The sequence below is a fragment of the Aethalodelphis obliquidens genome, unplaced genomic scaffold, assembly GCF_003676395.1.
Source record: "Aethalodelphis obliquidens isolate GAN/ISIS:26980383/991018 unplaced genomic scaffold, ASM367639v1 scaffold21, whole genome shotgun sequence".
In the NCBI taxonomy this organism is placed as follows: Eukaryota; Metazoa; Chordata; class Mammalia; order Artiodactyla; family Delphinidae; genus Aethalodelphis; species Aethalodelphis obliquidens.
In genome coordinates this window covers 6,768,668-6,785,861 of record NW_020837965.1, presented here as the reverse complement: position 1 = coordinate 6,785,861, position 17,194 = coordinate 6,768,668, and the positions used below count along the sequence as shown (strand labels likewise).

Sequence of the window (17,194 nt, the reverse complement as noted above, 5' to 3'; positions counted from 1 at the left end):
GCAGCTCTCATAGACTCTACAAAATGGCCACAGGCCCTCTCCTTTGATGTGCCTCTGGAGAAAAGGGTGTATGACTTAGGAGGAGAAGTTGCTTATCCTGCTTTTGTTGCTTCCCTGACAACCCGGCTTCCTTGGCATGAGTCTGGCTTGGTGCCCAAGTCGGGCACTGCAAGAGGTCTGTTTGTCTTTGTAACTCATTTCACAGCCCAGAGTAGAGCAGCCTAGTAGACAAACCCCTCTGGTTTTCCACCCTTGGGAAGCTCCCTTCCTCTCCAAGAGAGATACTCCAGAGGCTCTGCTGGCAGGCACAGAAAGGAAGACAAGGAACACTAGGCTGATTAGGTCTTTGGGCTCGATTTTGGCAGGGCCAGTGCCTGCCAAACAGCCAGGATGTAGAGATGAGCGGTCCCAGTGCCATGGCTGGGACAGAGCTACCCAGGGTTAATATAGTCAGGGTCAAGGGTGGGCAGAGGCCAAGGAAAGGAAGCATGGGGTGAGTTGAAGAGGGCCACAAACTGTAATGGATTATGCAGCTATTACTAATCTTTCCATGGTAACCTTCAGTGGGTCATCCTTACCTGTTGAGTCAGGTCATGTTCCCAGAACATGATTTCAACACAGCGTGCTTTTCAGACACTATTCTTTGGCCCAAATTATGTTTTTTTGGTTGTTGTTGCTCTTAGAATATATTCTGTTTTCCTGTACGTTTGCCTTTGTTCTTCCTCTTATAGTTTCTGTCTCTGTCTATTGTCATTCTACCCTTCACCTGAAGCCCATCTCAAATACCACCTCTTTTAAAAAGGCCTTTGCTGGTCACCCTAACCAGAAATGCTATCTTGATTCTTTAAATACTTCTTATGGCTCTTTTTACATTAAACTTATAGTGCCTTATTCACATTTCTCCTGAATTTGATTGTAACCTCTTTCAGGGCAGAGGTTGTATCTTATTCTTATAATTTTCATGGAGTTCAGTAGGTGCTCAGTAAAATATCTTCAGAATGAGTTAATGAACACCTTGTGTGAGTTTGTTTCAGATTAGCTATTTCTCCTTAGAAAGAAAAGAGAAACAGAAAGAGAGAATAAACTAGGGATGACAGAGGACTGGTAGTTAGGACTAAAACTGATTTCATTACTCAGGACCACACCTCAATAACAACAAAATGGCATGCAACCCAACTTTAAGAATGGATAAAATATTTGAACAGACCCTCGTAAAAAGAAAATATACAAATGGCTAACAAGTACATGAAATGGTGATTGACATCATTAATAGTCAGGGAAACACAAAGTAAAACCACCATGAGATATCTCTTTACACCCACTAGCATGGCTAGAATAAAAAAGATTGATAATACAATGGATTGGCAAGTATGAAACTCACTTCACTGGTGGGACTAGAAAATGGGATAGTCATTTTGGAAAACAGTTTGACAGTATATCCTATAAAGTTAAATATACATCTATCCTATGACCTGATAATTTCACTCCTATTTTTACACTAGAAGAATAAAAAGATATGTGGCTGTCTATGGGACATTGGGGCATGAGAGAAGTTTCTGGGCCATGAAAATGTTCTAAGCCTTCACTGAGGTAACATAGTTTTGCCAAAACTTATCAAACTGTACACTTTAAAAATGTGCATGTTATTGTATGTAAATTATACCTCAATAAAAAAATAGTTTTGCCCAGAATTAACCTAGAAAATCATGTATTCAACACACCTGTGGACTTCAGCCATGCTAGAAAGAACCCTGCCACAATTTTTCAGCCATCTAATAATATGACCTTGTGGAGAGCATTACGAGTCAAAAGAAATATATGAAAGACTTATTTTTCTCTAAACCAAGATGGCAGTGCCATGACTCTTAGATTTTCAAATGATTAATTTGATCAGCTAATAGCAACAATAGTTTATTTTGAAGTTTGTTTTTGTTGATAACATGTAGTGCAAGCTCAAGTATATTATCACAGAGATTTCATCTTCTTAGGAGTTACTTATAATAGTAAGTGGGACAATTATAATATAGTCATTATCAACAGTAAGTTAAATGCTTATTAGAGTGAGTTACATAATTTAGACCTGGAGGACTCTGGTTATTATGGAAGGCATTACATTTCAGTGTGTTCTTTCCTTTGGGGTTATAAACACCAAGAGCCTCTCTTTCAAAATAAGATGAAAAGAAAACACGATAATCAAAAATGGACAGTATAAAAATGGAAAATGAGATTGCATATCTTGATTAAAAAATCAATAAGGAAAAAATGTTATGAAACTAAATTTAAAAGGCTTTTAAAAAATTAGCAAAGATTGGAGATGAGATCTCACTTTAGATGTTGCAGCTGTTTTAAATTAGATTCTTTTTAAAGAAATGACCTTGAAAACAGGTGGTAAACTAAGTGGGCAAATTTGACTGTTTTAGTCAACAGAGATGAATACAGTCATTCACAAATACCTTTATGAGGTATACATATATTCCAATTACCTTCTCTTTAGATGGAGTTTAAGATTTTCCAAGTTTGGCTTTTACTCCAAATCATAGCCAAATCATGACTCTTTGATACTAAGTTATACTTTATCAAGATTTATTGAGTACTTGCTGTCTTCTTTTTTGAAGTGGGGGCATTACAAAAAGTATAAGACACAGTCCATTTCCTCTAGGATCTTAAATTCTAGTTATGGGGAGAAGATATGGGGGAAATAAAGTAATGAAGATTTTGACAAAAGTTCAAGACAAGAATTAAAGTGATATTGCAAGGCCATACATGGTTAGTTAACAGATGCATTTTAAGACAGATGCTTGGAAGTGGAGAAATGAGACTGGACCCTTATTCATTTCTTGTTTTCCTCCTACGGGCCTCTCAAATGCTACAATCTCCATTGTCCTTTCTTCCTATGCTTGTGGTGTTCTTTTAAAATTTAATTTAGAATTTTATTAAAATAATGCATGAACCTATTTTTATAAAGCAAATTATACTGGAAACTTAACACAGCAGATTCCTGTGCAGCTCTTCCCTGCCTTCTGCTCTCTGATGCCCCTGAAGCAACCCCTTTCAACTTCCAGTATTCTTTCCATAATTGAAAATACTTCTTGATTTATTGGTTTTTCATTCACCCACTGACTCCCTACTTTGGAAGATGAGGATTTAGCTCTCTTCCATCACCTTGCACATACATCCTTCTCACACCCCCTTAACTTTCCTGAAATAGTTTTAGGATGTATTTGGTTAAACCTATATTTAGTATTTTGGTTATTACAAGCCTGCATATAGTGATTTCATTTTATTTCTTGTGTAACATTTTTAGTTTCTTCATGAGATGTCTATTTCTCTTTTATTTACATATCTTGGTTTGAATGGACCTCTTGCTGAGTCTTGTTATATGCTCCCAAGTTCTTAAAATATCTCTCAACTCAGTTTTTCATAAAGTCAGTCCTATCATATAATCTATCAATCCCTTTTTATTTGTAGAACTTTCTCTTGGAGCCCTCCTTCAGCCCTGATGTAGATGTCCTTGTTTCAAGATTTCCAGGACCTCCCTTTTTGGTCATCCTGGGAATTCCATTTGCCTCTGTCCAATGTTGATCATTAAAATTCTCATTTTTCTCTTTATTTGTTTATGCTTCAAGAAAAGGTGAAGGGAAATCAAGTTTTTGAGGTTTTGCACATCTGAAAATGTCTTTATTTTACCTTCATCTTTGATAGATAGTTTGGAAAACACTTTTGTATTTCTGTGGTTGCTATAACTTTTCTTCTTTTATTTCTGATTTAATTGATTTGGGCCTTCTCTTCTTTTTTCTTGGTAAGTCTGGCTAAAAGTCTATCCATTTTGTTTATCTTTTCGAGAACCAGCTCTTAATTTTGTTGATCTTTTCTACTGTTTCTTTAGTCTCTATTTCATTTATTTCTGCTCTGATCTTTATGATTTCCTTCCTTCTACTAACTTTGGGTTTTGTTTATTCTTCTTTTCTACTTCTTTTAGGTATAATGTTAGATTGTTTATTTGAGAGTTTTCTTGTTTCCTAAGGTAGGCCTACATTGCTATAAACTTCCCTCTTAAAAATGCTTTTGCTCTGTCCCATAGATTTGGGGACACTGTGCTTCCATTTTTATTTGTCTCATGGTATCTTCTGATTTCCTCTGATTTCTTCAACGACCCATTTTTTGTTTAGTAGCATATTGTTTAGCCTCCACGTGTTTGTGATTTTTCCGTTTTTTTCTTGTAGTTGATTTCTAGTCTCATACCATTGTGGTTGGAAAAGATGCTTGATGTGATTTCAATTTTAAATATATTGAGACTTCTTTTTTGGCCTAGGATGTGATCTATTCTGGAGAATGTTCCATGTGCACTTGAAAAGAATGTGTTCTGCTGTTTTTGGATGAAATGTATACGTCTATTAGTTCGCTCTGCTTGAGCTATAACAGCCTCCTTGCTACTCTTCAAACACGCCAGGTATGTTTTCACCTGGGGGTCTTTGCACTTGCCTAGAATGATCTTCCCTCATATAGTCACATGACTTGCTCCCTTATGACCTTCCAATCTTTTCCCAGTTGTGACCTTCCTGATGAGGCTTTCCCTGACCATCCTTCAAAGTGGTGACCCTCCCCTATTGAAAGCTCATAATGAAGAGTCCTGGGCTTACCAAGTGCTCAGTAAATGTTGACTGTACATTTTCAGAGGTTGGTCAGGAAAAGTTTCATCAAACTGATGGGAATGGGTAGGAATGAGAGGGAGAGGAGGGAGGAATTCCAGGCAGGTGAGATGACTAAATAAGAGCTATGGTCGGAAACCTGAAATTTAGAAATTATTCATATTCTCATAATATTAGAGAGCAAATGATTTAACCAAAGGAGAAGATATAGAGGAGAAAGATCCAGGACTGAGCCACACTGAAATTCTGGGGCAGTGAGCTCTAGTGAGAGAAATCGGGAGGGAGTGATCAGAGAGGTTACAAAAGATAAGAATAGTGATGCTGTCAAGAGTCAGGAAGAAGTGAAGGTAATGATAATGTTGACCATTTATTAAGCATATATGAAATACTTCAGATTTATTTTCTTACTTAAGTTTCACTACTTTTAGCTACCCTCTTTTGACAAATAAGAAAACTGAGACTTGGGTCTCACAATTAGTGATGGAGCCAAGAATCAACTCCAGGTCTAGCTCTTAATATAGTTCACTTTTTGTAACCTGGCATGCCTCTAGGAAGCAGAACTGGCATCGTCAAGCTGTTGCACATCTGCTCTTAACTTGGTTAGAGAGTCTTGTAAAAAAGAGACTTACCAAAACTATCAAAACAACTTTTAAGCAGCACAAACAAATAGGTAATTTAATTTACCGCTTCCAAAGAAGTAGAAATGGACACTCTCCCATAAGGACAATGTACTAAAATATCTTTAAAATGTGACTACTACTTAAATGCCATAGCATTTATGGAAGTGTGATTCAAATATTTATAGTATACTGTATTAATTTCACAAACATTTTTAAGCAAGTACTGTGTTTCAGGCACTGTAATATGAACTAGAACTGTAGAAATGAAACAGACATAGCCCCTGCCGTCTAGGAGCTCCTGGAGAGATAGATAGAAACATGTCACTGGTGCCATGAGATGCATAAATAGAGGTGGGGAGTATAAGGGAAGAAATGGTCATCCTTCCCTAAGGAGAGGAGGGCCAAGAATGACTTCAGAGAGATCTTTACTCAAATGTCAAAATGGTAGTAGCTGCTTATCAGACAGATAAGGTTGTGCTAGGGTTTTCAAAGCAGTAGGAAGAGCAAGAGTTTAGCATAGCCATATAAGAAGGTTGGAATATTAAGGGAGCTGAAAGTTTCAATATGGATGGATGATTGGTCAGGAGTGTATAGAGGTGTGAGAGATAAAGCTGAAGGTTATAGCAGGGCTTTGCATGCCACACCAAGGTCTTTATCCTGAGGGCAATGGGAGACCAGCATTGGTTTTTAAGATCCTATTTGCATTTGAACACAAGGAGGTTTGGAGAAGGTAAAATTGAGAAGGTCAAAGATAGAAGGCCAAAAAAAAAAAAAAAGATAGACGGCCAGGGGAAATCTGGAGACTTGTCATTTAGACCAGTGCTACTCAAAGTGTGGTAACCATTGGCTGTTTCTTATGAGTCCCTGATAAAGTAAGAAGCTTGTACTGGAATGTAAGCAACTACTTTACTAAGCACACTGCTTAGTTTGGGCAACTTTGCTCTCATAGGAAGACTTTATCCACGAAGAAAGCTGTGCTTTGAAGTACATTCTGGAGCCAACCTTATAGTGGACCCACACTTTGAATGTTTCTGGTCTACACTATTGGTCTTCAGATTCTTTCAATGTCATGTATTTATAAGTAAAAAATGTCTGAGTATGTACTTTAACATATGTATATTTATGAGCTCTATACACATATTACTGTAATACCATGTTATATATTATACATTACAAAACACACTAACCGTACATTTAAAAGGATAGGATAAAAACAAATAAGTAATATTAAAAAAATATTTCACCAAAGTGAAATCAATGTTATTAAATAATACTTTACTAATTATGAAAATTGTCGTTTAACACTTTCTGATACAGCTATTCAGAGGTCTGCTTCTGGGTCAGTTTATTTTTGTTTTGGTTTAAATGGTTGTCAATTGAAAAAGTTACCTCACAAAGATAGATGGTTCCAAATGGAATAGGGCAGGCTTGGCTGTACTTACTAAATTGAGATTCTCATCTCTCAATCCAATTCAGTAATTAAATACATGTTTTTATTGAAATTCATATTCTCAGCTGTCAATAAGTAGTTTTTGCAAAGTAGTCTAAAGATGTTTCATTTTCATATTTTATATACATGGATTTTAAACCCATTGCAACTCTTAATTTGAAAGGTTTTAAAACATGTTAAAATTCAATTTCTGATTTTAAAAAAGCAAAATTTTTATAAGTGACATTCACTATTTTCATCAGGAAAATTACGTAACATGGAAAAGTTTCCAAATACCTGTTTCTAAAGACTTTCCAAAGCACACATTTCTTTAGAAGAGCAACAACTTTCCTCATTCATTGGTGAAATATCACCTTTATCTTGAAGGAGCAGTTAAAGATGTCTTTAAAAAATGTCTTCCAGGTTAAAAAAAAAAATCACAGAAAAGGTCAATACACTTTTTTTCACTTGTCTTTTTATAAAAAGAAAAATGCATAATACTTTTAAGTACTTTGCCATGAGTTAACAATGAATCCCCGTATGGTACAATAGATTTTCAGGGTCACTCTGCCCTCTTATACGGAGCCTGTGTGTTAAGAAAGTAAGGCCATAAACCCACTTAACTGGGTGTATTCAATCTAAAAGTGAAGTGAAATTGTTAAAAGTGAAAGAGTGAGGATGTAAGTCTTCGAGACTGTGGATCACCAGCTGTTCCCTTGGGATGCAATCATTACCTACCTGACACCTGAGGGACAGTGATCATCTATATGTAAAATATTAGTAGAACTTAATTTGTTCTTTTTTAAATTTTTTTGGCCATGCCACGTGGCTTGCAGGGTCTTAGTTCCCCAACCAGGGATCAAACCCGTGCCCTCAGCAGTGAGAGCACAGAGTCCTAACAACTGGACCACCAGGGAATTCCCAATTTGTTCTTATTTTTAAATGGAACCTCTTATGTATGTATGGAACCTTCGTGCCTCTGATGGGTTGTCTTGTGCTTCTCCTGGGGGGCTCTGTTCCACTTTGGCAAGGATTGTACTAGATGCTCAAGAATGAAGTTCTAAACTAAGGCAAAACCAAGGGGATGGAGAAGATGGCACTAGAAGAGGCTTGCGGGAGACAGAATCAACAGAACTTCATCATGATTACATGTGGAGGTATAAATCAGAGGAAATGCACAAATAACTTTTTTTCCATGTTGTTTTAAAAACTGTTTACATCCCATCTTTTCCAGTGATTGTAAGTTTTCCCAGATATGAATCAAACTTTTTATACTCTTCCTTCTTTGTGCTATGAACCCCCATATGGTACAGTACCATAATGTATTGCATTATGCAATACACATTCATTTCTCAGCAAAAACTAGAGTGCCTTCCGCCTATTTGTAGACCTCATATCTCAGAATTTTGCAAACACCAGCTGCTCAAAAATGTCTTTTTTTCCAAAAGAGGGCCTTCATGAATGTCCACACCAAGGTGGCATCAGGCATCAGGATGGCACAGTGGAGTCTGGAGCCTTCTGAGTCTCAAAGAACAAGGACTTTCTTCCAAGCAGTAACCTATACAGCTGGGCAGAAAAGTACTAGCAGAAGCCTTTATCCAAGACAACAACATTCCCTCCCCACAGACATCATCAGCTACTCTTCTTAATGGCCCCCTCCCTTCCATTAAAAAAAAAAAAAAGGCAAATATTCTTTTGTATGTCTTACTCACAGCAAGGTTGGTCCACTGTAAACTCCTCCAAATGTATCTTTGTCAATAGCTGTCAGGTATTTATTCTTGTTCAGGTAACTAGAGAAAGTGAGAGAGAGGATGGATTAGGTGAGGTTAAGCAAATTAACATAAATACCAAAATAAAATGAGAGCATGGTCTCCTTAGCTATTACCTGTTTCTTAGGAATTTGGAAAACACCTTACCTTCTTCCAGGTTAAGCACTCAAAATATTCTAGGTTTCAATTGTGCAAGGTTTATACACATTAATTATGGCAGAAGTCTTTGAAAGAGAACTTGTTTATGATCTAGTTTGCATGTCTAGATGATATAAAAGTTGCCTAATTCCCTATTTACCTGGCCAATGGCGACTGTATTTTTCAATCTTCTTCAATACCAACTAAATTAAATTTTTTTTCTCAACATTGATCAATATTTACATTTACTTTTGATGACTGGGCTTAAATCAGGTATTCAGTGAAGGTGGCGAGTGGTGATGGGAACTGTCAGAGATTCACATCTTTTATTTGGGGCAGGATTGCCAGATTTAGCAAGTAAAAATACAGGATGCCAAGATAAACAATGAATAATTTTTTAGTATAAGTATTTCCCATGTAATTTTTGAAACATTCATATACTAAAAGGTTATTTGGTGTTTATCTGAACTTCAAATTTAATTGGGTGGCCAGCATTTTCTGTGGCAATCCTATCTGGGGAATGGGGGGCAGGTTATACAGATAAGATTACAGAGTATACCTTTCCTGAAGGGCCTTGATGGGCACACTGATCTTTCCGTTTTGAAAATATATTGGTCAGTTGAGTGTAAAATATTTTTGAGCAATTTAAGTCACAAAGTGATTCTGAAACGTAAAATTACCTCCAAATGGATAAAAGCTTCCAAGCATTTTGAAACTGGCTTTTCCCCCCCTAGCTTTTTTAGAGAACAATGTTATCTAAAAAGAAACAAAGCATTATGTATGTGTGTATATATATATATATATATATATAGCCATCATATATGTGTGTGTGTGTGTGTGTATAAAATCTCCTTGTTATAAATGATCTCAATTTACACATGTTTAGAATAACTGACCCCTGCATAGACTAGTCAATTTAAGAGTCAGTGAGTGGTCACCTGTTGATGCAAAATGAATGCAGTGGAGACTCAGGAGATCTGCTTAGATACAGATAATGCTTCCATTATTCTGTTTATGGTGTTTGCTCTTCATGATGCAAAATCTTCAAGGGCGATGGTTAATAAGAATAGTGTGACACTAGGTAAACAACAAGGACCTACTGTATAGCACATGGAACTATTAATATATTCAGTATCTTGTAATAACCTATAATGGAAAAGAATTTGAAAAACTATATCTATATCTATATATGTGTATAACTGAATCACAGTGCTGCACACCTGAAACTAACACAACATTGCAAATCAACTATACTTCAATTAAAAAAAAAAATAGTGTGACATGAGGACTTTGTGTCAGAAGGATTCTTTCCCCAGAGCCCTCACAGAAGAACTTCTCCTTGGTTAATCATCTCTCTCTCTCTTTCTCTGCATCTCTTGGTGAGATTGAGGAGAGGGAGGGTGGCTTTATTTGTGGCTGAGCCATGAGGAGGTAGCCTCTGTTGCTGTTCAGAAGGCGAAAGCACAAACAGCACTTCCGTGAGGTCTGCCCTCAACCTCTCCTGGTCCAGCAGCTCTGCTCTCTCTAGTCCTTTGTAGAGGATGGAACTTAGAATAAGAGAGGGCAGCCCCAGAGCCATAGATGGGTGTTCACTGGAGCAATTGGAGGAAGAGTTGTACCAAACACCAAGAAGTCTCCCTCTCCTGGGCAGGATGAGGGATTAACCAAATGACAAGTACTACGACTTCACACAATGACATCTCATAAATTGGTATACATTTTGTGATCCTTTACACTTTTTCTCAAATCGAGCTTGAGAACTAACTTAAAGTAGCCACCATCAGTTTTCCTCATTGCAATCTTTGTTTCCTTCATGGCATTATCACAGTCTGTGATTATCTTGTGTATTTGTTTACTTTTTCATCGTCTGTCTCCCAAATCAGAGTTTAAGCTCTCTGTCTTACTCATTGTTGTATCACCAGTGCCAAATTCAGTGCCTCTATAACTATTTACTGAAGGAAGGTGTAAATGATTGAATAAAAAAATCAATGCACTTTTCCTCCAAAATAGTGAGGTGAGCTATGCTAAACTTTTACTTTATGGAAAAAGTAATGGGGAATGAAAGCTAGAAGACTCATCATAGGGTGTGGTGGCCAATTGACTTTTTTGATATCAGTGACAAGCAACTTGTTTACAAATGCCACAAGGGTATGGTCCAGACATGGCCTCTTCAGGCAATGGCTGGATGGATACCAAGCTTCCAGGGTGCTGTTAAGTCAAAAATGGAGCGGGGGTATCAATTAACCCTCATATATGTACAAAGACGCAACTGAGATGTTAACAGCAGCAAGTCTGTGCCTTCTGGATGAATGGCTATCATGTAAGTCTCTCACTCATAGGCTTCATTCGATCGTTGTTGGAGTTTCCTTCAACCCACTGTGTCCACAGAGTTCATGATCAGTGATAGCCAGAGCAGACAAGAGCTGCCTTGGAGACAAAACACCTGGAGAGAGGATCTTGAGCAGCATGGTTTTGTAAAAAGACAACTAACTCAACTCAAGTGCCACACTGGCTTGTGTCTCTTTTTATATTCTCCGGACCATGCAACTTGCAGATCACATTCTTTTCCCAGACTGCTGAAAATCAAGTAAGGACTGGTGAGCTCATCTCAGTTTTTCCTCTTCATCTCTGACTGCCGCAAGTGAAAATCGGCTTGCTCTAATCATTAGAAATGATTGTAAAACTAAATAATTGCTTGTACAATTCTGCAGTGTTCTCATCTGATATTCAATACGCCCCCAAGGATAAGGAGTCTGGTTGATAAGCGTTAGAGTTTACCAGAAATGCTGCAGAAGACTTTAAACTGGGAAAGCCAGCCAGAGTCCAGAAGGGGAGAAGGAGGATGGAGAGAGGGTGCAGCCAACTTGAACGGAGATGAACTGGAGTCTTGAGGGAGGCTGCATTCTTCAAAACCAAGAGGGTTGTTTGGGCACTTCATCTCTTAGAAATAATTAGGTGCTTAAAAATGAAACCATCATTCTGCTGTTTAGCGGTTTGGAGGGCTGTCTTATTATCACAAATTATGATAATGCCATGAAGCTTTAACCTTGGGTTCAGATTGCTGATCCTACCTTCCCCTTCGGAGGGGATGGGGATGGGGAAATATATCTGCAGAAGCCTTAATATCCAAGAAGATTGTGCTTCCATCAGCCTCATTTATCACATAATGTTTACTGGGAATGTCAGGTTAGTTAAATTGATTCCTTGACCCGGACTTATCCTGATTCCTCTGGAATCCACATTCTGTAAGCCAACTTGGGTAAGTCAATCACAAATCTTGGTAGACTACATGGGTAACCTACTCCAGACAATGATTATTTTATTGGGAGAGTATGTGTGTGTGATCATCTAAACTGTCTCTTCCAAGGACAAGATGAATGTAAACAAAAGAAGAGTAGAAAGTCTCGGAGTCTGCGGTGAAAGGAAAGACTTCTTGAAAGTCTTTCTAAGTACAAATACTGGGAAGGGCTTATGAGCAAAGGACGGGTATCTCCTTTAAAAATAGGATAGACACTGCTACATGTAAGTATTCAATGACTTTTCACTCTTCGGAGTATGTATGCCTCTTTGAGAACCTCTTGGAAGAAATGAAGTTCTTCCGAGAAAAGATATGTCAGATTTTTCATGTGGTGGGTTGGGGGGTGTAGGGAGAGGGGAGTTAAGAAGTCCTGCCCTGATTTAAGTGCCGTGTATCTCACAGTTAAGGAAGAACAGTGTGGTCAGAAAAATGAAGATGGTCAGGAATGAGCTGGGGAAGACTATCCAGTTGATGAACTCAGTATGATAGACATAGCTCACATCCTTCCCCATTGGACTCACACTTGGCACACAACAGCCATTCAGTGAAAACATGCTGGATGACTAAATGAAAGTCCAGTTGCTGGGTAACTCCTAGCTCAAGGCACCCTCTGTATTATGTTTAAGTGAGGACGTGTCAGAGGGAGGAGTATGACACTGTGGTAAGGAGAGTTGTGGTTGCTGCTGAACTTTGCTCTCTCGGGAGTTTTAGGATACGTTTCAGCTCCAAGATAGAATTTGAGCCTGCATTTCCACAATCCCCTTAGGGTAAATGGGCGGGCACCTGTTTATACTGTGAGACTCTCATGGGAATACTTCTGTGGGAACTGTATTTCGCTCTCATACCATCAGTTATTTGGAAAATTAAAGAGAATCGCTGCCCAGCCCTCACTGTTCCATAAAAATCCTTTTAGTAGCTGAAATCAGGATACCTGCCTGTAAACAGTAAAAGGTGAGAAAATGCTCAAGGCTTCAACAGGCAGAGGTAAAAGCCAGCCTTGGAGCATATCCTACAAGCTGTTCAAATACTTACTCCATTAGAAAGAATAGCCTGCTTAATCCTATAATCTTCTCTATCGTCATCTTTTCCCAGTGCTCCAAGCTGCAGTGTTTTGCTTGTAATAAGCTAATGTGTGATGCTAATTAGTACATGAATTGTGTTGACTTCTCTGTTCATAACGATTAGTGTTTCAGTATGCTCTTAGCACATCAAAATGGTATTTTTTTCTGCCCAAATGTTTACTGTCAGATGGTAGCTTGTTGCTAGAATTTGACAATACAAAATACAATACAGAGAATTAAATTTTCTGAGATAAGCGATATATCTCCATGCCAGATTGTGTGGAGAGGGTGGAAAAGAAGTTCCAAAGAATGAATGTGTGACTTAACTTGTGACTGAGAGCAGTTCAACTTCTGTTGAGCAAGGGATGCTTGTATTATTATTAATTCCACATCTGAGTGATGACAGTGTGCTTGGTTCCATATGAAATCACAGGACCGTGTACTTTCGAGCATCTGCCATAATTTTCATGAACTTTTAATTACCCAACTGCTGCTGAGGCATCAGTGCTTGTTCTCAATGTGGAATTTGTCCAACTTGGCTGCAACCGTGTTCTTCAGTTACACTAAAAAAATAGGTCTAAGTGAGGTCAAATCTGCTAATTTCAGTAAATTGACATGAGGCAGATGATGGGGAATAATCACGCTTTTGGATGAGCAATTGTTTAAATTAGAAGTTAAAATATTTGAACATACTTCTGGAGGATTCAACAAATTGCTAACATGCCATGTACAGTATTTGAACAATATTAGGGTAATTATAGAATACCGATGTGTTTACATTAGTTTTAAATCACAGTTAGTATTGAGGATAGAGGCAACAGCTCCATGTTAAAATCACAAAGTGAATACTATTTTGTTATCACTATGGAAACCTGACCTCTGTTTTCTCCATCTACAGCTCAACCCTTATTTATCTTCCTCTAGTTCCAGGCATCTTTATCATGATTATCATCTTGATTTTACCTTGGATTTATAGGATACCTTTTAATGGAGTGCATAAAGCTAAGAAAAATTTAGTTTCCATCAACCAGGAATCACAAACTTAGGGTAGAACGAACAGATGGAATGTTGTTTTATAACAGGAGCAGAGATTTAAGTTCAGGTTTAAAATACTGATTGGATAAAAAGATCTTTATTTTATTTTATGATTGGATCTTAACTTTCAAACCCTAAAATATTTTTGTCCAGATACTTCTTATCTTTATCCCATGTTTGCCATTTAACCTTTACAAGGACTTGGGAGAAATAAACTACATACTTCATCACACAATGGTCATCCTCACTGAATACCTACATCTAGACCAGATGTCCACAAACTACGACCATGTGGTCACATTCTGCTTGTCACCAATTTTTGTAAATAAAATTTTATTGAAATACGGCCATGCTCATTTGTTTATGAATTGTTTGTGGCTGCTTTCACACTACAATGGTAGAGTTGAGAAGCTGTGACTGAGATCTTATGTCCCACAAAGCCCAAAATATTTGTTATCCGGCCCTTTCCAGAAAAAGTTTGCTGATCTCAGATCTAGACTTCTAAAAATCAAGAAACAAATGATTCTCAGTTAAGAAATATTGCCCACGTTTGTTAAACCCTTCCAAATTTTACATTAAAATGTCAAGAAAGTATGTGAAAATGGTGCGTTGATTTCTTTCCTGTGTTTCAAGGGATAGTTGTAGTGACTAGAACAGACTGTATGTAATTCAGAGAATCAGTGAATTAAAATCCATTGTTTTCATCAGAATAACTCTCTCCCATCAACCAAGCCTCTCACAGAGCCCATGATATGGTCTAAGGAGAAAGTTGGTAGGAAGGTAGAGACTGTTTTCCTACATAATCTTTTCATAGGTTTAACTTCAGAAGACCACAGGATGATCTGAAAATTTACTGGCTCTTAAGATTCTCCATAGCCTGCCTCTTGAATAAACCTTGTTAAATTTACCTGCCTCCGAACAAGGCAGTATATCAAAAGATTCTTCTTAAGTAGCTTTCCCCAAAAAGTGTTCTGTGGTACACCAGTCCAGAGAGGTGCTCCTGGAACCAAGAACTCCTTGAGAAGCTCTGCATACTGTATCCCCCTGCTGGATATTAGTAATTCAGATTATTCTATCAAAAGATGCAAGAAGTCCACCTGTATACTTTGTTTAACTTTACAAGGTCAATAGGGAGGGTGGGAGGGAGGGAGACGCAAGAGGGAGGAGATATGGGGATATATGTGTATGTATGACTGATTCCCTTTGTTATAAGGCAGAAGGTAACACACCATTTAAAGCAATTATACTCCAATGAAAAGGTTAATAAATAAATAAGTTGAATCCAAGAGGTTCAAGTTATGACAGTGATGGGCATGGAGCTCATACGCCTGGGTCTTCCATCTAGGAAGGAATTGTCTATCCAGCTGCTGGGCCTACTGTCAGGAGAAAAGCTTTAGCTATCAGTCCCTGGGATTGCCTCAGCTGCAGAGAATGGTCTCACCTAAGGAAACCTATGTTAGGGTAGCTTAAATCTAACGACCAAAGAAGATGGGAGTATAGCTGTCTGGCCATTTTAGCGAAACAGGAAAACTCTAGGCCGTATTTAGCTCCAGAGTTCTCTGTCAGGTTAGCCAACTTTTCCTGCTACCCCATCTTGCTTTGCTTTCATACCCTCCCTTCCATATCGGTAGATTCCAGGAGCTCTCCTCAATAAACATCCTGCACACTAAAAAAAGAAAAGAAAATTAAATGTAGGATTGTGTGAGATTTGAACAATAAAGTTAAGATGGAAGTAGGGTCTCTCCAATACTGTAAATAAATTTGATGTATAAGTATTCATGTTACTCTGTTGAGTCTTTTCAGACTTCCCCTATAATTATGTATTTAAACAAATGACTAATATCAACCCAGATGAGCCTACACCTAGGCAATCTAGATATAGGTACTCTGATCTTCACTTAACAAAGACTACTAAGAAACCCAAAAGCCTGGTAAAGAGTGAGACCCCACTTCAAACAGAACTTAGGAAGCCACGTCAAGGTATAATGACTTTGAACTTATTAACCTGTGTTGTGCAGGTAATTTAACTCACCCTGCTCAAGTTGCTCAATGGACCAGCAGCCTCAGTATCACCTGGGAGCTTGTTAGAAATGCAGAATCTTGGGGCTCACCCCAGATCTACTTAATCAGATTCTGCATTTTAACAAGACCCCCCAGATCATTTATATGCTCAATAAAGTTTGAGAAGCACCGTAGAGCACAACAGATCTAGAACCACAGGCCTTAAGATTGTGCAATGATCGTTTCCAGAATATAAAACAACTATGTATGAAATGTTTAAAGGGAAAAAAAAAAAGATGGAATTACAAAAATGAGCAGGCAAACTTTTAAAGAAGCAAATAGAACTTCTGGAATGGAAAAAATACAATTGTTTAAAAATACTCAATAAACTGCCATAAAACAAATTAAACAAGAATCTATCGTTTGTTGCTTCAGCTGACTCTTACGCATGGTAGTTTCTTCCTTTCCTATGTGTGATTTTTGACTGTAAGCACCTATTTGATTGATTTTAAAAATCTGGGCCTGCACTGGGGTTCTTTCCTCTGCAGAGGTTTGCATTTATTTTTGCCAGGAGTCCAGAGGTTCTACTAGTGTGGTCCCACTCCAGCTCTCATCCAGGTTCCCTGGCTTAATCCAGCAGTCTCAGGTTTACATCACTTCTCCACCTTCTCACTGACTTCTCACTGAGTCTAGTCTCCTGGCACCACTGATGTTGTTGTTCCCCCAAGGGAACTGCACCCTCTGTAAGCACCCACCATTTTGGTTTCAGCTACTGGTTTGTTAGTTGTTTCATTTTCCTCTCTTGGGGATATGACATAAAATAAGTTTTTTCAAAATATATCATCTAGTTCTTTCGTAGTAGAAACAAATTATCTAGTTCACCATACTGTGGAAAGCAGACTCTACTAAAGCTCTTTGTCATTTATTAGCTATTAGGTTAAATCACACACCAGTATGGCTGAACCAGTCTAGCAGCTCTTAGACACAAAGTATGCTCTGGCATGGACACTGGGGACCACAGAGATCTGATAGAAAGGTGCTACAAAGACAGAGACCCATGTTAATCACTATCTTTTTGCCAATATCCTGTTCTAGGCATTATTTATTTGCAGAGAAGCCAAAATCTGGATATGGCTTTTCAGCTATTTCTAACTGAATCAAATATAAACTGACACCTTTCCTGAAAATATGTCA

The 17,194-nt window shown here is 37.9% G+C and overlaps 1 protein-coding gene across 1 annotated transcript in view; it reads right to left on the bottom strand.

Moving 5' to 3' along the window:
• TSHR (thyroid stimulating hormone receptor) overlaps positions 1-17,194 on the bottom strand; it is a 166,950-nt gene that overhangs the window by 26,181 nt on the left and 123,575 nt on the right. The window contains exon 9 of the mRNA XM_027120220.1: positions 8,411-8,488. Within this exon, the coding sequence (XP_026976021.1) occupies positions 8,411-8,488 (78 nt within the window). The remainder of the gene's footprint in view (positions 1-8,410; positions 8,489-17,194) is intronic.